Here is a 27,167-nt window from a genome sequence, read left to right as displayed (position 1 = left end):
AAAAAGTTACAAAATGTATTATTTCTGATGTTTAAAGAAGGAGCTTTGTATGTTTTAAAATTATATCAAGTTGTTATGATACAGTTGAAAGAATGCTATAATTTTTAGATGTATATATCTGATGTACAGAAATTACATCTTTTATACTTAAACATCTGATGAAAAGTGGTAGGTACCAATTTAAAAATGTGTGAAGGGATGTATTTCTATAATCTTAGTGCAAACAATTTTCTAAATTTCTAGAGCAAAGAATTTTTGGTGAGAAAAAAATCAAGATTATTACACTGAAATACTTGCTGACTGGTAAAGCTCCATACTCTCTTTTACATGCTGCTCCTTACCTGGAATCACTGACTTCCCCTTAACCTGGCTAGCTTATTCTTACTGACTCAGTACAAATTACACTTTTTGAATCGCTTTCATTACCTCATAAGGATGGTCTGGAAGTTGTTCCAGTGTGCCTCTCATCTTACTTACATTGTATCATATACACTGATTTACCTTTTAATCTTCTGGATTCTCCTGGAGGACAGGGATTAATATCTTGTTTTCTCTTACCACCTGGCACATAACTGACATTCGTAAATATTTAATAAATGCCATCTCTCTGAATGTTATTAATATTTCACTAGAGTGTAAGCTCTATGAGAGTAAGAAGTATGTCTTATGTTGGTGATCTTTGAATCTCTAACTCCTAATAGAGTACCTAAGACACTGTGGATGTGTGTAAATTTTGTCGATTGAATAAATGAACTGTATAGTAACTATATTAATTTATGGCTTTTAACATGTTCTAATTACAGTGAGAAAATGCAATGGAAAGAATTCCAGTGCTCTGTATTTTATAACTTACTCTACTATATTTATAATGAGTTTTAGATTAAGTTATAGGTATGTTCTCAGGATGTACCCATTGTGCCTCCTCCATTTCAGTATTAAATGATTTCCAAAAATGATTTATCTCTGGCCTTAGTGTGAATACTCTAATGTTTTATCATTTTTTAATTGTTACCTTAATATTTCTATATTTCTTTGTTGTTTGGTCTTTTGTTTTCTTTTTAAATCAGGAATGTATATTAAAGTGCTGTGTATCAAATTACTTTTTTTACTATTTGTGCAAGTGCAGATATGCTTATACTTCTTTGAACTTATCAATGGAGTATGTAATAAAAAAAAATAGTAAATGTCCTTCTATTTGAAACACCCCTCCATCCCTGGAAAGAATTCCATTAGTTTTTTTTTTTTTAATTAAACTTTTTATTTTGAGGTAATTATAAATCCACATGCATTTGTCAGAAATAAGACAAAAAGATCCTATGCCCTTTACCCTGTGTCTTCCAGTGGTAATAACTTGCAAAACTATACCATAATATTATGACCAGAATATTGACATTGATAAAATCCACCAATCTTATTCATACCTCCCCAGTTTTATGTTTATTCCTCTGTGTGTATGTGTGTGTGTGTGTGTTGTTTAGTTCTAAACAGTTTGTCAGGAATAGGTTCCTCTATCACCATGGTCAAGATAGAGAACAGTTCCCTAAGAATCCCTCGTTACTCTTTTGTAGCTACACTCATCTTTGTAGCCACACCCATCCCTTCTCAACCCATTGCTGCCCGGTCCCTTAGCAGCCACTAACCTATTCTCCATTTCTAAAATTTTATCATTTAAAAAATATTATATAAATGGAGTCGGACGTTACATACCCTTGTGGAGTTGACTTTTTGTCCACTCAGCAAGTAGTAATTGCCTGGAAACTCATCTCAGTTCTTGCATGTACCAATACTTTGTTTCTTTTTTTAATGCTCAGTAGTATTCCATGGTATGTATGTACCAGAATTTAGCAGTTTAACCATTGAAGGACATTTGGGTTGTGCTGTGGTCTGAATGTTTGCCTCCCCTCTCCCCAATTCACGTTGAAATCCTAACGCCCCAAAATGATGGTATTAGTAAGTGAGGCCTTTGGGAGATGATTAAGTCATGGAGCCCTCATGAATGGGATTAGTACTATTAGGAAAGAGAGCCCACAGAGTTCCCTGCCTTCCTAGTGTTTTATTTTATAAGAAACCGGCAAGTTGTTTTCAAAAAGATTGACTGCACCATTGTACATTCCACTCAGCAACATGAGTGGTGAGTGAACCAGTTTCTCCACATTATCGCTGGCATTTTGTGTGTCACTATTTTTTATTTTAGTCGCTCTGATAGATATGTTGATATCATGGCTTTAATTTTTATTTACCTGATAGCTACTGAAATTAACATCTTTTCTTGTGCTTATTTACTATCTATATCACCTTCAGTAAAATGTCTGTTTTTGCCCCTCCCGCTTTTTAACTTTACTTGGTTTTTAGAGTTCTTAATATATTGTAGTTACAAGTCCTTGTTTTGCAAATATTTTCTCCCAGTCTGTAGCTTCTCTTTTGTCTTTATAACAGGGTGTCACAAAGTTTTGATTTTGGTAGTACCCAGTTTTATCAGTTTTTCTTATATCATGCTATTGGTGTCAACTCTGTGTTTTATCATGTATATTTCTTAATGTCCTAGTCTATTTTTTGTTTTTCTCCTGCAAGAAGAGTTCCTAAGTAATACTGATTGAGTCTTTTTTTTTTTTAAGTGTTGCCATTGTCAGATTTTTAGTAAAGATGTCATGCTAGCTTCCTAAATATTGTTAAGAAGGTTCTCATATCTGACCTGGATTAAAACACAGATTTCTCTTTTTTTAGATTAAAGAAAAGTAATTGATAAAGCAGAACTTTGTGCTTTTGCGGGGGGAATTAGTTTACATATTTATCAATTTCTTCAATTTGAAATATTTTTGGCCCAGTATTGATAAATTAAATAAAGTTTTCTGGAATATCTCCCATTTCTGTCAGATTTGAAAATTTATTAGCTAGAAATTACAAATTTTTTGAGATTCATTAGAGAGCACGAGCTGGGGGAGTGAGTGGCAGGGGGGGGAGAGAGAAGCAGACTCCCCACAACCCTGAGATCAGGACGTGAGCCAAAATCAAGAGTTGGATACATAACCGTCTGAGCCACCCGGGTGCCCCAAATTACAAATTTTGCCTTTTCTCGCTTCCCTCATATCTCTCACAATCAGTCAGTCATTAAATTTTTAAACTTTTACTTATCTCCTCAGTTTCTTTGGTATATCATGCCCTCATCTTACACCTAAACTACTGACAGGGCTTCCTAGGTTCTACTTCAAACAAGTAATCCCTTTAGCCACCAGAAAGATCTGCTTTAAGTGCTTAGTTTAAAAAGAAAAAAAAAGTAAAAGAATGATAGAGTTGACTGGAAACACTTAGAAATTCTGTATGACCCAAACAGTACAATTAATATGAAAAACATTGCAAAGGAAAAATATTTCCAGTAGATGAGACAGAGGCCCGGTATCCCGGATATATAAAATACTCATACAAAACTATTTTATAAAAACTAAGATCCCCATAGATAAATGGACAAAGAGCACGTATGTGTAACTACTAAAGGAGGGAATGCTAATTATTTACATTCAGTTTAATTAGTAATGTAAATTAAAATGTTAATTAGTAATGTAAATTAAAATTAAAATAAAATACAAAGAGCATGTATGTGTAACTACCAAAGGAGGGAATGCTAATTATTAACATTCAGTTTAATTAGTAATGTAAATTAAAATTTTTTTGGCTGTAAAATTGTAACTCAGTGCAAATGAATATATGGTGAAATCGCCATTGACAAGGTTGTGTGAATTGGTACAAAGTTTTGGAAACCATTTTGGCAAAATGAATGGAATTGTAAAAATATCTCTAATTCAGTAATTCTAGTTTTGGAAAGTTTGTGCTTAGGAAATAATCACAAATATACTGAGAGCATTATGTGGAGTCTTCTGGATGATTATTTATACATTTGTGAAAAAATGCAGAACAACCAAAATATATGTCAATGTGGAAATGGTTAATTAAGTTATCTTAATCTACTGGGTGGAAAGTAATATAATCAGTTAAGAATTACAAAGCATCTTTTGTAACATGGGAAGAAGTTTATATGAAAATGCAGGATATAAAATTATATAATATGAATTGAACTTTTTAATGTGTATATACTTGGAGAAAAAAATTGTGGCTTTTAGGTTCATGGATACTGTTTCTTTTGATTGTCTTTTTTGTTTATTTTCTGTTCTATAAGTGAACATGTTCCATTCCATAAAAAATTTAAAAACAAAAGCTTTATTAAGGACAGATTTCATTTTTAAAAGCCACCTATAATAGCTCCATATAAGTGCCCTTAGTGATTTGAACTCTGAATCATCTTTAGCAGTTCTGATCAAGCTGAATTTTACTCTGTTTCTGGAACCTCTCTCATTTTCTCTTGTCTTCAAGCCTTCCAACATTGTATTCCCTCTGCCTTGACAACTCTTTCCTTCTCCACCACCCCCACTCCACCTTATCCTTAGGCACCAGCTTGAATGTCACTTTTTCAGGGAGGCCTTCTCCTAAACTTCCAAAGGTGCTTCTTTTCTGTGTCCTCATTGTGTCTTGTAAGGCTACCTTAATTGCTTTTCATTCATCTATTATCTCTTCCAGAGTTTAAACTTCAGGCTTTTACCCTTCTGGGTGCTTTTTATTTATTTACTATGCCATGTAGTGCTAGGCCACTAGAGATATTTACATAATAAAGAAAAGGTGCTCAAAAAAAAGTTTGTTAAATTGATCTGTATTTTAAGGCAACAGTGGTCCCTAGAGGGAACTATGGCCACATAGTTGTCACTGAATAAAGAAACCAGACAACTAACATTCATGTAGTTCTTGGCATTTGTAACAACACTTTCTTTCAGGATATCTGATTTGAACCCCACAATCATCCTGGTTCTTCTCTTAGGAAGTGATGGAACCAGGAACTGAATGGTAAATGCTAGATGAGAAATAACTTATGGAAAATTGTTGATGGTAGGTAGTAATTAGAAAACCAATTGTGGAGTGAGTGAGGGTAAAGGGCCTAGTCAAACTGATGAAAAATGAAAGGGGGGCAGAAAGGCAGTGCAGTAATCTGGGAGATTTCTAATAAATGAAGAGTAGAAATGGAGGACAAGCTTGATGTTATTAACATAACTCTGAGCAGCACGTGTCTCTTTTTTTTCCTTTAATGAAGCCAGAAAATTTTTGAGTCTCTACTAAATGTGGACACTGTATGATACATATTTTGATTCTATCAGGTTTGGTGTTGTAGATAAAGCTAAACCCATAAAGATTCTGTCCTTTGAAATTTGGTTAAGTAACTAAACATAGTTTCAAGTGTGATTTTTCAAAGTTTCCTCTAGGGGGTGACAGTGTATAATTAACAGACTTTGAATGAAAGTGTGTAAGTGCTCTTTGAGAGTCATTTGTTTATATGATCACTGGAAAATTAAATACAGTCGTTCAGGAAGTTGCAAATAGGTATGGCCATTTCAATTCTGAGATGTTACAGGACCTACAGTGTAAAATTTTTAAATTTAATTTAAAGGCTAAATAATACTGGATTTTTTTAATTGCTGTGTTAAGTCAGATGGATTTTAGGATTAATAATCAGTTGCTTATTATTTTTTCTGTTGTTAATGACACTGAAATTGGATCTTTTAAAGGCAGTGAGACAAACTTAACTAAACCTATAAAAGATAAGCAGTTTTTCCCTGTTTTTACTGATTCCTGAATCTCTGTGATTAATTGAAGCCCATATTCCTGCTGTCTAAGTACTTATTTTTTATTATAGGCTGACTCAGGATACTTTACTATAGCAATGACAAGTTAATAATGAAAACACAAAGAGTTGGACACCTGATTTATCCATTAACATTCCATTTATTTACCTTATGTTTGTTTTTGCAGACGTGCTGCAAACATGAGTTTTACTTTGTAAAAAATGGTCATTTTAATAGTTACTCCTTTTTTTGAGTAAAGTAAATCAGTTTTTAGACTCTCAGCCTATCCCTAAGGTTGAAGGGACAGGGTCAGTGGTGTCAAGTAATTCGTCCTTCACTGTTACTGTCTTTCTTTGGCACCCATGCAAGTTTAAAGCATCTTTGGTAAGGTTCATTTTTTATGACAATTATGTTTGATGTTCAAAGTGAAAACTGACTTTTTAGCAGCACGTTATTATATAAGAGGTTTCATTGCTTAAGTTCCTGCTTTCATTCAATCCGTCATTTATTTTTCTGTAGCTTGTCAAGGTTTTTTGGTGGTTAGATATTTTTTAACCTTAGTTACTGCTTCTCTTTGGGAGCACTTTGGATTCTTTTGTGCCTCCACTATGGGCTTATTAGATACTCCTCTTTGTTTTTTTTTTTAGTAGTTGCTTTAGCATTCATGTTAATTTAGTCTATTACCATATAATATACCCCCTCACATTCAAGGTAAAAACTTTACTTTCTTTTCCCTTCCCCTGTCCTTTGGCTATTGTTGTCATACATTTTACTTATAAATCTGTCATAAGCCCTAACCTACATTTTAATTTCTTTAGTTGTCATTTTTTTGAAGAAATTTATAAAACAAGGAAATGAAATTTTGAAATACTTTCCCACATAATTACCATTCTCAGCACTCATTACTCCTTTCCCTATATCCAACTTTTAAATCTGGTATTATTTTCTTTCCTGTTGAAGAGCTTTACCATTTCTTACACAGGCTTGCTGCCAGTGAATTCTGTCAGTTTCTATTGTGTGAAACAAGCTTTTATTTCATATTTATTTTTGATAGTTTTGCTGGGTAAGGAATTTTAATTTTTCTGTTTATATTTTTCTTCAGCACTTTTTTCTTTTTCTTCTTCTTTTTCTTTTTTTTTGGCCACACCTGTCCACCTGTCCTCTTTGGGGAATCCAGTTACACATATTTTAGAACACTTGGTATTTTTTCCTAACTCACTGAGACTCTGATTTTCTATTTCTTTTTCTTTTCGATCCTTTTTCCCTGCTTTGAGTAGTTTCTGTTGCTACGTTCTGAAGTTCACTTAATCTTTCTTTTGTGGTGTCTAAACTGCTATTAATACTGTCCAGTAAATTTTTCATTTCAGATGTTTTTCATCTCCAGACATTCCATTTGTGTTCCTTTGTGCATGTTTTGTTTCTCTCCTCATTTTATTCATGGTTTCCATTAAATACTTCATCATGATTTCCCAGTAATTTAATGTCACTGCTGTTTCTGGTATTTTGTTATTGTTCAGTCTTAATTGGGCTATTCACATTCTCCTGCTTATTGCCATCTGTAGTAATTTTTGATTGGTGGCAGGACATAGTGAAGTTTAAGTTCTTGAATGTCTGGATATTATGGCCTTTGAACAGATTTGATCTGGCCAACAATTAAGTTAGTTGCAGTTAAGTGTGATATGTTTGTGTCTTATTTTGTTTGTTTTTTGTTTGGGGGCAAGTCTAAAGTAGCTCTAAGGACAGGATAATCCTACTAAAGCATACCATACCACTTGGGGTCTCCACTAAATATCTTGGGTAAGCATTTAGGACTCTTCACCCTGGTCGGACCTTGAATGCATCTCAGCTTTGGGGATGGTCCGGCTCACAGCTTCCACTCACTCTTCGTCTGACTTTGTGGAGTTCTCATCTACATGTGCATCTTGTAGTATTCAGTTTAGCCTCAAGTTTATCCCAGTACAGATTTCTGGGATTCTTTCCTGCGTGCTTCTCTTCTACAGAACTCTGTGCCCCTCCACTTATAGCTGCTTCAGGAGTCCTGAGCTTTAGTCTGTTTTCTCAACTCTACTAGAGTGTATTCTGCTTGAGGCTCCTCCTCCCCGTTCCTTAGTTTAGAATGTGCCTCCAGGAAGAATGCTGGACTGATCATTGGTGGAGTCATCTCATTTGTTTCCTTTCTCCAGGTGTCATGGTTTTCCCATCTATTTCTATTTGTGAAAAAGTGGTTCATATATTTTGTCTAGTTTTTTGTTGTTTATCGTTGAATGTCAAGTCTAGTTACTGCATCGTGGCCATCTGGTCTCATTTTAGTAATCAAGTAGTCACTTAGCTTTTGCTCTGTACCAGCACAATCTTTTAGTAAGAACTCAAGAGTAGCTCACTTTTTCTTAAAGCTACTATATTATGACAGGAGCTCCAAAAATCTTTGTTTAATGAAGGAATGAGCAAAGTAAATACCCTTTATTGAGTAGACCCTCATTCATACTGTCCTTTTTATCTTTGACTCAGTCCCTTCACAAAAGCTAATACTAACCATATAGCAGGTATTTACAATATATTTATGAATAGAGTAGTATATTCAGTTCTGTTTATTGGAATAAAATCTTTTAAACATCAGTATAAATCATAATGATTCCTATTTGAGTGCCATGTTTATTTAACCTGTCAAAGCATCACTCTTCATAATTGCTTTTATATATCTTTTTTTGTGTGTTTATATCATGCATTTCATAGTTTTATATTTCTTATGTATAAGCAAGGATGTGTTAGAATGTTAATGTTTAGATTTTATGGAACTTTGAATTACACATACCTTCAGGGTTAGTAAATGTTTATCTCTTAAATGCCTCACATTAAATTAAAGTTAGGTTGGAAAGTGTTTAATCCTTTTGCAAATGTGCCTCATTACTCATCTTCAAATAATATTTATTCATAAAAATAAACACATTTCTTTGATGAAATAAATCAAATATATTTTCTTATAGATGATTTTAGCTACATATTTATTCTGTTTTAGTAGGTAATTTTCCATGTTAGACATTAATTTTTCATCATCCTGCTGCTGCTACAATGAATTACTTGTCTTGAGCTCTATATGAAAGTGATTCCTTTTTCCATCCTTTATGGCAAAAAGATCTTCTGGTGTACTTATTAATTTTCACAAGTAGATTTAAGGTCTTTTTGCTTTTATTAATATTAAAAAATGTATCACAAGATAATTTTCTGCATTTAAGAAGTAAAGTGCATGAGATATTCAAAAATGTTAAAGCCAGGCCAGTTTTATCGTAAATATTTCCAATTCTGAGGTGATTCTTCCCAGTTCTTCAATTAAAGGTGTTATTATGTAATAATGTCCTTGTAATTGCAAAGACTTAAATATGCATGTAAACCAAGAAAGAAAGTGCATGCCTGTGAAACCAATTAACTATATCATCATTACATTGTATTTCAGATAACAACCATCTGTGTTAAGGTTAACCTTTAAAGGATAGGAGCTGATACTTGTTTTTATTTGTGTTGTGAGGGAGGATGATAATGGCTGTGGTGATATGAATTGGGAATAATTTGATTTTTTTTTGTAAACAACAGAAGTAGTTAAAAATAATAACAAACTAGAAACTGAGAATTGTACTTTTTACATATGAATAAATCACTTAAATCACTTTCTCATGGTAACAAGAGAACTGCCCAATTAATTTCTGCACGTTTGCTTAATGGTTAAGTCCTAGGTAGATGGCTGCCACTAAAGCCAATGTGAACCTAAAAATCAGCCTCATTTTTTCAACCTATCTATGCTGAATAGCCATTTATCCCCAAAGTTGGTTCACCAACTACACTCTACAACCTACACTTCATGGATTGTAGGATTCGTACAGTATTCACTACTCTGTTAGGAAGATAGGAGAAAGACCTCCTAGGAACATGAAACTGTACTGTATTTCCTCACATTATCATGATATCCTGTTGGCCAATAGTATATATATAGGTAGTGAATAATTAATTTTAACGTCTGTTAAGTTTTCTGTGCATGTTTTTGGGTGAGGTGGTTATTAAAATAGATTGACATGTGTTTGAAATAGTCATTTGGGAGGTTGGGAAGGCAAGTATTAAGCTCATTTGAGGTTGATATATTTATATTTATTTATATTTATACTGGTGCTCATCTGCCAGTGGTCGCTATTGCTCATAATATAGGCATAGAGAAAGAGGATAGTTGGGTTTAAATATGAGTGTCCTTTTGCCATAAGACTATAGTAAAAAAATTAAGGGGTGAAGGAGCTAGCGCAGTAAAGTTTTAGAAAAATACAAAATCAAAGCTGGTTGCAGACAGAAGTTAAAGGAGAAAAGACTGTAATTAAGAAATAGACACCAGTGAACTGGCCACCTGTTTTAACAGGCATAGTTTCAAGTTGGAAGAAATGGAAATTGTGTTTAGAGTTGGTGCTTAATATATTGATTTTGGAAGTATAGCAGTTTGAGATTGTAATTTAATTATGGAGTGAGTGGCTTGTATGGGAGAGTGCATATAATTATTAGAGTCAATAAGAATTGAGAACATAGTTCTGTGTATTAGGATTAGATTTGCTTTCTTATTGCTGAAAATCTAAAATAACAATAGCTAAGTTAGATAAGGACTCATTCCCTCATTTACAACAAAGTCTGATGTTGTCAGTACCCAACGTGTGTCAATTCCATGAAGTTAGCAGGGACCCAAACACTTTCCAATTTCACATCTACAAGCCAACACATGATTACCATTTCCAAGGTTGCCTTGTGGTCTAAGATGTCTACTAGTGTTTCAGTCATACCATTTCTGTTTTAGACAGCAGGAAGAAGAGGGAAAGGGTCAGTAAGATCTTTCCCCTCCTGTCATTTCCCCTTTAAGATTACTTCCAGAATTCTCTCCCAACAACTTCTGACAACATAGCATCAGTCTTAGTTGAATGTCCATATGTGGCTTTGAAGAATACTGGGAAATGTACTATTTGACTAGGTACATTACAACCCCCCCCCCTTAATAATGTAGGGGTCTCATTAGCAAAGAAGGTAGGAAGAAAGAATGTGGGCGGGCAGTTAGTAGTCTGCCACAAGTATTGATTATCCATGTGAACAGCCAAATTTTCAAGATGATGGAAGGACAAGGAAGGACCTTGAGGTCCTTGGTCAATTACAAGAATTAACAAGATCAAGTGGAAGAAAGGGGCTTGAGCTTTAGGTCAGACATTGAGAGAATACTGTAAGTAGCAGTGGGATGCAAAGAGAAAAACCAATCATACTTGCCAATCCTGACATAGGAAGAATTATGTAAGAGAATTTCTTCAAGTGACATCTAGGGTTTAGTTAAGACAAAGAGTGAGAGGAATCTGAGGAGATACAGGGGATATTGCTGATTATAAAGCAGTAATTTCATGTAATATGGTAAAAGAATGGGGCCCTGAGGAAGAGGTATGGGGTAGGTTGGGGTAAGAAAATATAGTTTATAGTTGAGGGGAGTAAGGATGTAATGAGTAATGATTCTTAACCTTATGATCTCCTATCCATATGAATTAAATTAATCTCTAATATATCATATAAATTATATATTATATATATTGATGCACAGATACTATATTCTAAAAATACTGCATGTATTTTGTTTTAAAGATTTTATTTGTTTGAGAGAGAGAGAATGAGAGAGAGAGAGAGCACATGAGAAGGGGGGAGGGTCAGAGGGAGAAGCAGACTCCCCGCTGAGCAGGGAGCCCGATGCAGGACTTGATCCAGGGACTCCAGGATCATGACCTGAGTCAAAGGCAGTCGCTTAACCAACTGAGCCACCCAGGCACCCAAAATACTGCATGTATTATTAAAGATACAGAAACATAGACATTTTTAAAGAATGATTAAAAATTATCAGTAGAAATGCTAAGATTTTCTTTCCTACACTCTAGCCAGTCCCTGGGATCATGTAGGTCCCAAGGGCGCAGTTTCAATATAGCATAGGGTAGGGACTCTGTTAGGGGAAATATGAGTAACCTGGCATGGAATTGATCCCTACTCTCAAGCAGAAGCCTTCCTCTTAAAAATAAGATCAAGAACGCATAAAATTCTTGGTAAAATTTTGGTAATACAGTAAGACATAGCAAGATTAAATTTGGAGGACGTTAAAGCATATTATCAGTGGAGATACTGTCATGTGCTAGAGATGGCATTTGATCTGTGATCTGAGCAAATCAAACAGCCAGGAAACATACGCAGGGGCACTGGGTGGCTCAGATGGTTAAGCATCGGACTCTTGATTTCAGCTCAGGTCATGATCTCAGGGTCTTGGGATGGAGCCCCGCATTGGGTTCCGCGCTCAGTGCATAGTTCGCTTGTCCCCCCCCCCCCGCTTCTTTCCCCACTTGCACGCGCGCATTCCCTCTTTTTCTCTCAAATAGTCTTTTTAAAAAGTAAAAATATATTAAAGAGGGAACCACAAAATCATTAGAGAAAGGAAGGATCATTTATTAAGTGTATTTGAGATAGGTGCCCGTAACTTGTGGAGGAGAGGAAATGCGAGTTAAAGAGTTAAATTTGAAAATTTAAAACCATAGGAAAAACTAGAAAAATCATGTAATTGAATATCTGGTCCCTTGGAGAAAGAACTTTCCCAAGCTTAGAATTTACGGGGGGGGGGGGGGGGGGAAGGAAATAATAACTTTGAGTACATAAATATTTCAAGTCTGTGTTTTAAAACAGATTCAGAAATTGAAAGATGGCATATTTGCAGCCAATGTTTGTTTTCCAAAGAGTTCATGTGATGCACTATAGAAGAAGAAATGCAACAAAAACCCTGGGAGAAGAAACCTGAACAGCTCACAAAGAGGAAGTGTTGGGGAGTTCAGTCACAGATCTAAGAAGAAAAGGACCTAAGACAGGCACAGATCTTGAACAGCTCAAAAGAGATGTGACTGGGTAAAAGGAGAGGGTGTTCAACCATGCTTTAAGAGGTGTGGGGGATGGGGAGGTGGGGAGAGATCATTAAAACCTTATAGACAAATGGGTAAAGGACCTAACCATGTTGCTAAAAAAAAAATATGACTGGTTAAAAAAAGAAAGAAAAAAAATTTGGTCACATTTGTTATCAAAGCAGGAGACATTTAAAATGAGCGGGTTTTTCTGTTTTTCAAATTAGAATTTGGTCTTGGGTCAAAGTGATACCTTGTGCTGGCTGGTATGCAGAGAAAAAAAAAGCACTATGCTTTTTATACTGTGTGGCAATGTAAATCTGTACAGTACTTTTGGAACTCCCATTTTTCTTCTCTTGTTAATGACTAGATGGATCAAACCCTGAAATTTGATATGTGAAAATAAATACATTAATAAATTAAACATCAAACTCTGTAATATGAGATAGTCCTAAAAGCCTGAGTATTAAAAAGTAGTATCTTCAGATAAAGCTTTTAAAATTAAAAACACAATAAATAACTGTGTATCATGTATATCTTAATACATTTTTAAAGAAGATATCATTGAGTAGGCATAATTGAATTGGAAATCTTGAGAGTAACTAGCAGATACCAAGCTATGTTATAAAGCTCTACTAAATAAAGCAGTGATAGGCCAGTAGACTAATGAAGCAGGATAGACAATATGCAGAATTGGGCCCTTTTATCCCGTGGAAGCTTAATATATGATAATGAATGATAAAAGTGGCATTTAAATCAGTGGGGCAGAATGAGCTATTCTTTCATCCATGTATTTATCTATTCAGAAAATGTTTATCGAAGGCCAAACACTATCCTACATGCCAAGGGTACATCAGCAAACCAAATAGACTAAAATCGCCATCATCACAGAATTTAAATTCAAGTTGGAGTAGAGATGGTGGATAAATAAGTAGAAGATGATTACTTGCTGAGAGAAAAGTAAAGCAGGGAAGGGGGATAGTGTTCACAAGATCTCATTTGAGGGGAAAAACATTATATCCCTCCTTTATACTGTGTAAAGAACTACCACAAGGCAGTTTGTTGAAAAGCAGACAACCCAATAGAAAATTTGGCAGATGGGACACCTGGGTGGCTCAGTCCTTAAGCATCTGCCTTTGGCTCAGGTCATGATTCCCAGAGTCCTGGGATCGAGCCCCGCATAGGGCTCCCTGCTCGGCGGGAAGCCTGCTTCTCCCTCTCCCATTCCCCCTGCTTGTGTTCCCTCTCTCACTGTGTCTCTCTCTGTCAAATACATAAATAAAATCTTTAAAAAAAAAAATTTTTAGCAGTTTTTTTTCTTTTATTTTCATAGCTACTCCTAATTCGTTAAGATGGATATAGAGCTATCCAGTAAATATGCAATACATTTTTAGTAGTGAAAATGAAGTACCATGTAAAATCTTGACACTGGTAAGTTTAATAATACCAGTTGTTTTTTTGTTTGTTTTGTGGGTTTGGAGAAATGGTGCTTGCATATGTTGGAGATGTAACTGCATATTGGTAATCTGTTTTGGAGGACAGTTTAAGAGTAGCTCTCAAAAGTGAAAAAGATACACATACTATGACCCGGGTATTACATTTCTTTCTTGGTATTTGCCTCCGGGAACTCTTGAATGTGTGCACAAGAAGGTATGGTAACACAACAAGATTTGTAGTAATGAACATCTGGGAACTACCTAAATGTGCTTTCATTAGAATGATGTGTCCATAGCGCTGTCACAGATTTCCAGGACATATTTGGAGAATGTAAGAGTAAATTACAGTGGTATGAACACACCAATGGTAACAATTACCACCAAACCTTTCACAGTTCCTATCACTGGAAAAGCTATTAGGATCATGGTGTCACAGAGGTTTTTTTAGGTTTAGCCTTCTCTCTAATGTTTTTTTTTTTTTTTATAAGTTTTTTTTTTTTAATTTTATTTATTTATCTGACAGATAGACAGCGAGAGAGGAAACACAAGCAGGAGGAGTGGGAGAGGGAGAAGCAGGCTTTTCCGCTGAGCATGGAGCCCGATGTGGGGCTCGATCCCATGACCCTGGGATCATGACCTGAGCCGAAGGCAGACGCTTAACGACTGAGCCACCCAGGCGCCCCTCTAATGTTTTTATTAACTTTTTTAAAAGGGTATATATATATATTTTGTATATATAAAAATAACTAAAATAGTTCTCCCTGTTAGCCTCAGCTCAAATTATGTTTCCCAGTCTTCTAGCTCATATTACATATTTTATCAGTATCACTTTCAGGCACTGGTAAGTGCTCTTGTACTTGTCATTTTTCTGATTGCCTTAACTTGCCAATTACAGGTCTTTTTGACAGCTTAGGTTCTGGTCTTTTCTTTTCTTTTCTTTCTGCCAAAAGAGAAGGCCTTACTTCTTGATTTTAAAAAAAAAAAAATTGCTATTATCATGAGTCTGTTTCATTCTTTGGATAATATCTGTGTGTTCTTTATTTTTGTAAATAAGATCCATAGTAAATCAAAGTTTTATTTTTAAATTCACTTAAATTTTAAGTTATGTATTAGAACATGTATTTTAAACATTCAGTAATGGAAATTGTTCAAGTCATCTCATTTTTCTTTTTTTTTTTTTAGGTCGTTTATATGCAATGCAAACTGGAATGAAGATTGATAGTAAAACTCCTGACTGTCGTAAATTTTTATCAAAGCTAATGGATCAATTAGAAGCTGTAAGTTAAACACTGATCATTTATTTTCTGATTAATGTTTTAAGTGGCACTTTATTATATTTGTGTATGTGTATTTTGCCATTTTAGTTTTTCCTCTTGGCAGCCATCAAGCCATGTCATTACAGCTGAGGAAAAACTAGACACAATTTTTTTCTAAGGATTTTATTCAGTTACTTGGCACAGAGAGAGAGAGAGCACAAGCAGGGGGAGTAGCAGGCAGAGAGAGAGGGAGAAGCAGGCACCCTGCCGAGCAGGGAGCCCGATGCGGGGCTCTCTGCCAGGGCCCTGGGATCATGACCTGAGCCGAAGGCAGATGCTCAACTGACTGAGCCACCCAGGTGCCCTGACACAATTTTTTCATTTACATCTTACTGCTAAGGGAGTTGTAAGAATAAGTTAAAGTAGATTTCAGTGTCTTTGCATATACCACTATATCTTGTTATCGTAGATGTTATTATAGATGACCTTTGAGTCATTCTTTCATAAGTGACAGACGCTTTCTAGTCTACTTCATACAGTCACATGGATGATTGATTTGGGAATTCTTAAATAGCTCTTACAATAATGAAATGGGCTACTTATTTAGTGAAAGGGACAACAAAGGAAATGGTATCAGTTGCCTATAGTCTCTTTGTCTCACTCTTGGTACCAGGACAAGATAATTTTATGGTCCAGGCATTCTTCCCTGCTAGCAGAAATGTGGTAGGTGATTAAAGTATGAGTCACCTTCTTGAACCATGATATAATTTCACAGGTTATATAGAGGCAGCAATCCAGAGAAAATTGAATGGGTTGGACTGGGTGTTAGTGCAGGCAGGCATGGGTAGCCATAGTAATACAACTTAATAATCAGGACTCCACCCTGTCCTCCCCTGCCCAGCTGTCCTGGTTTTTCTTTTAACAATGTCAGGGTCTACTCCTCATTAATGTATTTCTTTAGAGGCTGTTATATTAATAGCTGCAGCTTTTTATTTATTTAATTAGTATGTGACCTGCTCAAGAGAATTAGAAACCTAAATATTTGACTAGTTGAATAATTTTGTGTGGAGAGACAGAAGTTTAGATATATTAAAAATCAAAACATAATAGTCAGCCCAGAGGTTTTATAAATGTTGAAAATTACTCAGATCAAAACCTAGTTACATTAAACAGCCATGGGCAGTAGGGTTCTAACTTGGTATGGGTGTCTGGCCTTCTGACCCAGAGTCCCTGTCACTGCTACTATTAACCGTCCATTGGACCTAGTGGCACCGCTGATGGGAATCCAGCTCCCTTGAAGCCTGTCTGTCCTTCCACTTCTAACATGGTTTCTGTAGGTACAGGAAAAATTTGAGTATTCTTTTTTGGAAGGTGAGGTTAGGGGGTAAGACGAGGAATGTGTCTCACACATAGCAGTACATTTATAAAATCATGTTGCTAACAGACTTTGTATAGAATATATCTCTTTATTAATTTCACAATATAGCAGTAATAACTAAAATACCTTATGGATAAGACAGAACTCAGAATAGTTCTTTATAAAAAGCAAAGTGTAAAATCACATTTGTAAAGGGACTCAGCAGGAGTTTATTATTATCTAAATTAAATAACAGGTAAAATAAATCTATTCCATGGTGAGTCTATCCCATCTGCCTGTGCTTTAATATTTAGATTACAGTTGGAAAACTGAGTGTATTATGTTTTTGCTGCCAGATATTTCATGTTGAAGATGAAATGAGGTGACATATTTCCACTTTTTTCTAGAATTAAATCCACTTCTAGAATTAAATCTAGAATTAAAACATTTTATAGTGTGGAAATAGTAAACTAGTGTTACATGTGGAGTTTTTTCCTGCTTTTGTTCAGGATAAGTATAGCTAAAACATCCTTAAATTCCAACATTAAATCTCTTCTGGAACTTACATTATTCTGTTGTAATTATGAAAATATTTACTTTGCTGATTTTCTGAGGAATCCTGAAGCTTTTTTTAAATTTAATTTTTTAGTTTATAACGTTTTTGAGAAAAGCCATCTTTAAGCAGTAGTGTGGTACTCCGATCTAATATTCCAGAAAGCCCTTTCATTGTAGAACAACAGTCTGAGTAAGATGTAGGAACTTTGTTGTGTTTAAAATATTTTTTTTTTTTTAAAGATTTTATTTATTTATTTGACAGAGAGAGACACAGCGAGAGAGGGAACACAAGCAGGGGGAGTGGGAGAGGGAGAAGCAGGCCTCCCGCTGGGCAGGGAGCCCGATGCGGGGCTCGATCCCAGGACCCTGGGACCACGACCTGAGCTGAAGACAGACGCTTAACGACTGAGCCACCCAGGCGCCCGTGTTTAAAATATTTTGAATTATTATATGTGTAGGAAAAGGATATACTGACTGAAAATTTACAGTTGTGAATTGTGTTAACGAGGTATATATTTGTCTAAATTTTAAAAACTTCTGTAATCCTTTTCTGAGTTTGTGATCTCATACTGTAGAATTATATTTGTTTTTTTACACAGTATGCTCTGGGCGATACTCTTTTAGGATATAATGATTTCCATAATCATATTTTTTTATATTTGATAGAAGAAATTGAAATGAGAATAAATTAAAATTTTAAATTATGATTAGAGAATTTCCTGATTCCATTTTTAGGATACCTCATAGTATATTGGCTATTACTTTGAAATATTTGTCTGATGCTTTACATAGATTGTTGGATGTGTTATCTTTTTATTCTTGGTTATTTTGATTTTTAGAGTTAAATTATCCTTTCAGGTTATCATGGGTGTGTTTCTTCATAATTTTGTAAACATTGGTTTTTATTCTAAAAAACCTTGGACTGAGGCAGAGCAGTTTTTGTGAGATTTCATTCATACCTCTTTTACTGAAATGAATATAAAATAATTTTTAAAGTTTAAAATGATTCTTAGGATTATTTGTACTTAAGCATACATTTCTGTGAGTCCAAAGTCTTAAGCTTTGTATCTGATTTAATTTTAGCTTAAGAAACACTTGAGTGATAATGAAGCTATTACTCAAGAAATAGTTGGTTGTGCCCATTTGGAGAATTATGCTTTGAAAATGTTTTTGTATGCAGATAATGAAGACCGTGCTGGACGATTTCACAAGTAAGTAAAGCAAGAGAAAAATTAAAATTGTACGTTTTATTACTGTGTAACTGGAATTACCCGGTTTTCCATTGGACACTTTCAGACTTCTTAATTAATGATTTAGATTTTTTTTAATTGTAGAATGTCAAAATGATTTTGGGTACAAGAACAAGCCTGTCTTTTTAGGCTGACAGAAGAATAGCCAGGGCAGATTTATTTTTTCAGTAATTATACCTCAAGTAACAATTCTTTAACATTTAGTAAAATCTAAGAGTTGATTTTAGCCAGTGACAGCCTGGTGCAATGATACTGATTTTTTAAATTATCACAACCTGCTAATTCAAATGATTTGTCATTACTTAAATGCAAAGAAACGCACATGGCTTGATACAGGTTCAGATAATACTGTAATTGCTTTTTTTTTTTCCTCAGAGCGTGTGCATGTGTCGGTGGGGGTTGGGGGGCAGAGGGAGAGAGAGAATCTTAAGCAGACTCCATGCCCAGAGCAGGGCTCAATCTCACAACCCTGAGATCATGACCTGAGCCAAAATCAAGAGTCAGACAATGAACTGAGCCACCCAGCCACCCCTATAATTGCATTTTTTAATAAAAAGTATACTATAAAACCTTGCTATAGTATATTTATTTGTAATATGAATGTTGTTACTTTCTCCTAATAACAGATTACAGAAGGAGTTTCATTGTGTTCTTCAAATCTGATTTTATTTAAAACATTAATTTCAGAGTACTTTTGTAAACACTGGAATTTTTTTTTTCTTATAGTTACATGACTAATTCTGCAGCTTAATGTTTTTCATTTAACTAAACCAGCTTTCTCTTCTCTTTTAGAAACATGATCAAGTCCTTCTATACTGCAAGTCTTTTAATAGATGTCATAACAGTGTTTGGAGAACTCACTGATGAAGTGAGTGTACATTTTTTATTGTTTTGTTAGCCTAAGCTCAGTATTGTTGCTCTTTATGAGTTTTGTAATCGCATTGCTTCCTTAGAGCAGCATGCCTGTCAGAAATGTAGTAGAAGCAAAAAATGTTATTTTAAATTTTCTACTGGCCACACTTGTAAAGTAAGAAGATGAAATAATTCTTAATAATATTTTATTTTTTGTAGTAAGTTCTTTGAATCTAGCGTGAATTTTACAGCTTAGCAGATGCACAGCTATTGTGTTAGGCAGCACAAGTTTAGGGTTTGATTTTATTAAGTGCTTAAATATTACTAATCCTGTATGCTGTTAAATTACTGCACTGTTATCTGGTAAGTAGACTGGAGGCAGAGGCTTTTAGGACTTTTTTTTCTTAATTTCATTTTTAATCAGAAATATAATTATGATTTGTTTCATTGTAAAGTACAAACAGAACTTGATATTTTCTGAGATACTTCATATCCATTTTAGCATTTTGTTTTTCATAACCTCTAAAGTAAGTAGAGCATATATTCATTTTATACATGAGCAAATTGAGGCTAAGTGACAAACTGAGTTTATTGCTGTGAGTTCAGTGTTGTTTTCACCGTAGCACGCTTTACCATTGGCATGGAAAATGTGTTTTTTGAGAGAGATATTAATATAGAAATAGAGAAAAAGCTACAAATGAAACTGATAAAGGCATGTTATATTAATGATTTGATATTTATGAAGAGTATTGCTTTCTGTGACATGATTTTTTTCCCAAATGATGAGCAGCTCATAGTAAAGTTCCAAATAAAACAAAGTATAATCTATCTATGAGATGTTTACATTTTCATAAAACAATATAGCAAAACTATGCAAAAAAATTATTTATATTTAAAACAAAGTTAAGCTCTGGGCTTGATAATATAAGCTAGGTTTTTGCATTACTGCAAAAGAGATGTGCAGGACATTTCAAGGTTGTGCCCAATGAAGAACGATTTTTTATTATGTGAGACTGTCCCTTTTGTTTCAAAACATCAAGCATCCCCGGCCTTGCCTACACAGCATTTCCCAATCATTCCGCTAACCAGAAACCACCCCCAGATATTTCCAAAACACCCTCTAGGGTATGGGGCAATGCCCGTCGAAAAGTCATGTTTTCTAGTTGCCTTGAGACAGAGCAGTAAAAGAGAAAACTGAGACGTGCAGCATGAAACCTAAAATGCTTCCTAGTGGTTATACCTTTTTTGTATTCTGAAGGCTCTATGGATCCACTCTGTTTAGCTCCCTCTCTACTCCCGTCTTGTGTTATGGCTGATCTGGAGTTCTTTTTCCTCTGTTTTTCTGGTGTGCAGCACTATACTAGCTACTTGAGGATACAGAAGGGTTTAAACATGATGATGGGGTAGTCCTCTTTAAAGTTTTAGATAGTTAAGTATGGTTTTAGAAAGTACCAGGTAGGGTGAAGGAGAATAGAGTTCAGATTAAAAAATAAGTCATAAGACAGATCAGACAGACTATAAAAGGCCTGGAATCTTCAGTTGGTGGGTTTTTTGAATAAAGAACTATACTCTGGTGTGCTTTGTATGATAGGAATCTGTGGAATGAACTAGGCTGAGGAAGAACTACAAGTCATTTGACAAAAGAACTAGTTAATGATTATTGTGGAACTTTGTACAGGGTGGGTTTTTTATTTGAGGAAAAATAATATGGGCAGACAGATTATAAAATCTGAGGTGTAGATATGGCATCCAAGAATAAGTCAGCACAAGTCTCTTGGAAATAAGAGGACAAGAAATCTGCAAAGCAGAGATGGCAATTCAAGTTAGATTAGACACACCCTCATGTAAGAGGATAGTTTTGAAAGAGAAGATGGTCATGTAAACATCCTGGTAAACACTTAACATTGAAAATGCAAGAGGAAGACGTGCATACAGAAATAAAGAAGTGGAGACACTCAAGATATCAGAGAAGATCATGATACCGCAGAGCGGCAGAGTAGCAGATCCATTTGCCCAGTACTTCCAAGAGGGCTCTCCTTGCATCACCCACCTGCTCTTACTTAAGGAAAGTGCTCCCCCTATCTCAGAAGAAAGACCACGGTCCTTTGAACTTATAGATGCCAACCATGAGGACCCCAGATAATAGGTAAAGTAATAGATACAGGAAAAACAAAATATCTAGAAGTCTTAAGTGAGTAATGCAGGGTTTGCTTTAAAAAAAAAAAAAACTTAAAAGATACATACATAACATGCATGCATAATTAGTGTGAGGTTCATCTGCATTTCAGAAAAAAATCTAGGTTTATATTTAGGTATCCTTAACAAAGAACAATTTCGTTAGTTATTTGAACATAGTAACTAGGACAGGGACTCTGAATGGGGCAAATGATAGGGCTTCAAAAGGTGTGGGGGAGATTGTTTAGGGACTGAGGATGCTAAAGGATATATGTAGCAACAGAGTAAAGGGCCATGTTCCCAGAATGTTGGCACTCTTTTCTTTCCCTGTCTCACCACGCAACCTGCTACCCGAGCTCTTTTACCTTGCACTGGTACTAGACTAAAGTAGGAAATAGCATCTGTGTTGGTTAAAGGAGCCAGCTAGCTGGAAGGGTCTGAAATGGTACAGAGAAAAGAAGTTAGGCATTCTAAGGCCAGCCTGAAAGGGAAGTTCTTGTTGTTATTTGATTGGGGTGAGGTTATTCCTTGGGCCTTCATCATGTAAGATGCCATGTAAGTCGTACATACTTAAATCAAGAAATGTGTGTATGCACAATTAGTGTGTAATTATATGTAGGTGCTTTCCACGAACTTTTTTTGTTCCATTATTTTCCATGTCTGGAAATGGCATCTTCATTGTCATTACTGAGATTTCGGTTTTTCAGAATGATGGTGTGAAATGTCAAATAATTGTAAATAAAGTTCCACTGAGTGGAATAGGGAGAAATCCACTCTAGCTGTGGCTTTACCAGCTTGTCATCAGTATAGATGAGCAGGATGGTGATTGGCATCAACCGTTTCCCCTAAGTCATCATTGTCGTCTTAAGAAAATCTAGGGCTTGGGGCGCCTGGGTGGCTCAGTCGTTAAGCGTCTGCCTTCAGTTCAGGTCATGATCCCAGGGACCTGGGATCGAGCCCCGCATTGGGCTCCCTGCTCCGCGGGAAGCCTGCTTCTCCCTCTCCCATTCCCCCTGCTTGTATTCCCTCTCTTGCTGTGTCTCTCTCTGTCAGATAAATAAATAAAATCTTTAAAAAAAAAAAAAAGAAAGAAAATCTAGGGCTTGTACTTATTTACTTGTGATTTAAGCCCAATATGCCTAAAACAAGGCACAAGCTCTTACAACATTTCTTATCTGAAACTAACTATTAAAAAGATGAGCTGTTTTAAAAATTATGGGTATAAACTGGTTACTCAAAGCATTTAGCAGTTTTAACTCATTCCCTGCTTTCCACTTCCACTGTAGTTACAGCCTGTACTTGGAAAACACTAGCAGAGACACAGACAGGAAACAAAGGTGGGAAAAGAATGAGTTTAAGGATTTCAGGTAGGCAAGGTTTTGTTTTTTTTTTTTAATATATCCTCCTATAGGTATAGTTCAGGACTCTAACTTATTTGTTCATTTATAAGGTAAGTACAGTGCTGCATTTAACTAGAGAATATGCCATAGTTTTTAACAAAGCTAAAACTTTCCTCAAAAATAGTTGTTTTCCTTGCCTCTCAAAGAACGCTGTTTTGAGAAACACTAACATTTGTAACAACAGAAAATGGGGAGGGGAAAGGCATAATTGTCGCATAATTTTTATTTGTGTATTTTTAAATTCTTTTAATTTTATCATCTTAATATAAACAAGGGAATGGTGGTTTTTAAATTAATGTTTTCTAAAGTTTTTAATTACTACATTTTTTCACTATCAGCTCTGATAATTTATTTTAAAAGAAATAGTGGTTGTGAGAGGCAAGCCCCACTGAACTCAAAACCAAGAAGTCATTTTACTTCTTCGGACTTGGTTTTTCTTCTGTAAAATGGGAAGCCTGGATGAGCAGGTCTCTGCGGTCCTCTGCAGTTCCACCAGTCTCTAGGAGTATATGTTCCACATGTGGAAGAGGTGATGGGAAAGGAACAAAAAACAAAGACGAACAAGCAAAAAGAAAAAGAAAAGGGGAGAGGCAAAAACAGTTTTAGATTAGAAGCTACAAAAGGAGGGGTGAAAACTCTATAGGAGGTTATATAAATGAAAGTAAAAAGTAGACCCACTGAAAATATGATAACACAAAACAAATTTCTAGTAGGAGGGAGAAGAAAGCCTAGCATTGCAGCACGGGGAGTGGGCAAGCTAAACACCTGGGCCCTTCTGTATGACATTTGTATGTGAAGATTTTGAGTCTTCTAATTAAATTGTTTTTAGCTCATGTTTCAGTCATTTTTTTAGAAGTCCACTGGTTCACAAGCTACATGACTGCGATTTACCTAATTTATCTTCCTATTTGGGGTTCTTTTTCTCTACAACATATTTCCTCTGTTACTGTTTTATTGAAGGACCTAACAGGGACTGTTCACTTCCTGGCATTGCAAGTCCAGGCTCCGACCTGTGGTACTTCTTCCCAGTCCTCTTTTATGTTCGTCAGACCAGTCTCCTCACTGCCTGCTCGGTTTCTACCACTGATAACTGTTGTGTGTTTTGCCTGCTTGCGTACGCCTTACCTTCTCTTTGAGTCAGCTACATTACTCTCGCCCTTACATGAATTTCCCCATTCTGTCAACTTCCACCTTCAGAGTCTTAACTGAATGAATATTGCACTATACTGTATTGCTTTAAGTTTTATAGATTATATTTTGGAATAAATTATACTGCAAGTCCTTACAAGAGGGGACTTTGTCTCATTCTATTCTTACATCTTCTTTGGCATTAAGTGTAAATTTTCTCCCTGAGTAAAATCTCAGAATAAAAAACAGTGGCTGATAGTTGATATTTCGGATGTTACTCCAGTTCAGCTTTTCATTTTTCTGTCTGTAGATGGAGATAATGTTCAGACTTGTTTACACAGAACTTCTTTCCTAAGTCTTCTAAAATGGAATAGATCTCTTTTACTCACAGCATTTTTCTTGGTTATTTCCTAATATTTTTTCACATCATTATTCATAGATGCACAAAAATAAAGTCTACATTTTCTTTAGTCTACAACTGTTTTTTTAAAATATTTTATCTGCCACTATTCTGTTTTTTAATTCTCCTATCTCTGTTTTAGTTATACCTATTTAACTCTTTTAACTGTGCTTTGTATAAGTCCATCTCATTTAAATATGTTGTATAACTTCTAGCATTTCTATAGCTATATAGAAATCAGTGTCCCAGTTTAGGGATAGAATCACCAGAATATATATTAAAATTTTGTATTTTAAAGCAAGGGATTTTCAAAACATAAATATTTTGTTTTCCTCCTATACCATCTTGTGTAGTCTGTTCATGGCCAATGCTATTGATAGACTTTTATTGTATTTTAGATTTGTTTCACTTCTAGCATGTTGGGGAGCAGACAGCATTTTGCCTTTTTTCCTTCATAAGTCTTTTGTTTAGGTTTAATAGTGCTAATTTAGGAAGAATATAAAAATCTCAGATAAAAGATAATAATACTGTTCTTGTCTATTGAGTTTCTGCTAATTTGGGGGGAATCAAATGAATATGGTATGCTTTCCTGCCTTCACAGAACTTGTGTTCAAACGTGGGAAGAGAAGCAAAATAACTAATTATGAGGACCTATGGTATAGTGATGATAGAGTACAAGGAAGACATTTCACTCCTGCCATTTGCCTGGCACAGTGCCTAGACAGTTTAGATATACCTTATTTCACCTTTTACAACTCTGAACTACAGTAAGAAAACCAAGAGTCAGGAAAATATAAGTACCTTGTCCCCAGATGCTATGACCCAGAACAGTATTCTCAAACTCTGTGTGATGAACTTCCAGCTTTTTTTTCTTTGTAATTTCCATTCTGTTGCAGACTGATAGTTTTGTAAAATACAATTATTGAATTATTAGAAAAGTGAAATTTAAAAAAAGACCTATAAAACCCAAGCCTAATTTGTTTTAAGTTTCCTAAATACTCTCAGTGTCTGTACTGTCTTGTCACAAACTTGTAAACAGTTCGCACAGTGGGACTGGGACCACATTTTGATTGGCACTGATCTAGAGCCTTCTCTGGAAGCCCCCAGGGAATCCTGTTTTTATACCAGTCTGACTATCCCTGCTCAGAAAACAGTGGTTGCAACATCTCTGCAGTGATTATGTATAGGAATAGCAGGTTGGGAAGGAGGTAATCTGTTTAAAGTATCCATTTGCACTGAAAGGTTCTGAATTAAGCAGCATCTTATTGGTAACCTAGAAAGCCATGGTAGACCAGGAGAAATTCATCTGCTTACAAAAGCATGTGTTCAGGACATACACCATACCTTAGGTTTTCATGCTTTTATTGTATGTACATTGAAGGTCTCATTCTTAGCAGTTACAGTAACAGAAAAATATGAAGGTAGTATCTCTCTTACTAGAGTAGGAATTCCACATACTTTGAATTCATTTCTGTGTAATAATTGCCAAAAACAGTGTCTTGCACCTAATGCTTAATCGTGAATGAATGGTGTATGTTTGCATGCAGTGTTAGGATAATGTGACTAAGAATACTACAGGCATTGGCCTCAGAAGTCCATACACCACTTCATAACTGTGTGACTTTGGTAAGTTATTGGAATTATGTAAGCCTGTTCCATGTCTATAAGGTGAAGAAAATTGTAATATCAATTTTATCAAGTACTCCTAGACTTCAAATGAGAAATGTATGTAAAGCCTTTAGTAAATACCAAATGCTTAAAAAACATGAGTTCTTGCTTTTACTACTAGATGAATAATGTTCTAGTGTGCTATATTTACAAAGGGCATCAGCGAATGCATGAAAACTATAATGGAAACTATCCTAAACTGCTCAATTTTATGTACTTATGAATCTATTCAAAAATAGGCATTATATATTATTACTACTATATTTGGAGGTCCAACATGTGCAATTGGAGTCCAAAGAAAGAAGTAGAAAGAAAATGTAGAAGAAAAGGTATTTGAGGAAATAATGACCATAGATATTCTAAATTGGATCCAGCAAGTTCAGTGAACCCTAAGTAAAAGAAACCATACCTGAGAACATTATAGGCAAACCAGTGAAGTTGGCTGATGGAAGAGAAAATCTTGAACGAGCAGTCTTGGCAAACAATACATTATACACAAGGTAACAGTGCTTTGAAGGATGGTTGACATCTCATTTTTTTAAAAAGTGGTGGCAAAAAGATAATGAAATTGACATGTTTAAAGTACTGAAAGAAAAAAAATAAGCAAAAAACCCTGTGAATTCAGAATTCTATATAGAACAAAGCTATCCTTCAAAATATGAAGGTAAAATAAAAGACATTTTCAAACAAATTAATTCACTGCTAGCAAATCTGCTCTAAAGAACTAAAGAACAGCAGAAACAAAGTTTTTTAGGCTGAAGGAAATGATACCAGATGGCAACTTAGATTTATAGGGGGGAGTGAAGTACACTGGACATAGTATGTAGGTAGAAATATTTTTTAAAAAGCTATATATTTTCTCTTTTACTTAATTTCTTTAAAAGATAGATGCCTATTTAAGTAAAAATTATTATAACTATACATATTTGGTAAACCCAAAAGAAGGCAGAAAAAGAGAAGAGAGGGTAACAAAAACAGATGGGACTCATATAAAACGATCAGCAATTTTAGGCCTGAATACAGTTATATCAATACATACTATAAATGTAAATGGACTAACACTCTAAAAAAGAGACCTTCAGACTAGATTAAAAAGCA

The 27,167-nt window shown here is 35.1% G+C and overlaps 1 protein-coding gene across 1 annotated transcript in view; it reads left to right on the top strand.

Moving 5' to 3' along the window:
- Positions 1-27,167, top strand: part of VTA1 (vesicle trafficking 1) — a 64,294-nt gene that overhangs the window by 5,234 nt on the left and 31,893 nt on the right. The window contains 3 exon segments of the mRNA XM_021693188.1: positions 15,211-15,305; positions 18,280-18,407; positions 19,239-19,314. Of these exon segments, the coding sequence (XP_021548863.1) occupies positions 15,211-15,305; positions 18,280-18,407; positions 19,239-19,314 (299 nt within the window).

This window comes from Neomonachus schauinslandi, chromosome 8 (genome assembly GCF_002201575.2).
Source record: "Neomonachus schauinslandi chromosome 8, ASM220157v2, whole genome shotgun sequence".
Taxonomy (NCBI): Eukaryota; Metazoa; Chordata; class Mammalia; order Carnivora; family Phocidae; genus Neomonachus; species Neomonachus schauinslandi.
The sequence above is the reverse complement of the archived record's forward strand: the minus strand, read 5'-3'. Positions and strand labels throughout refer to the sequence as shown.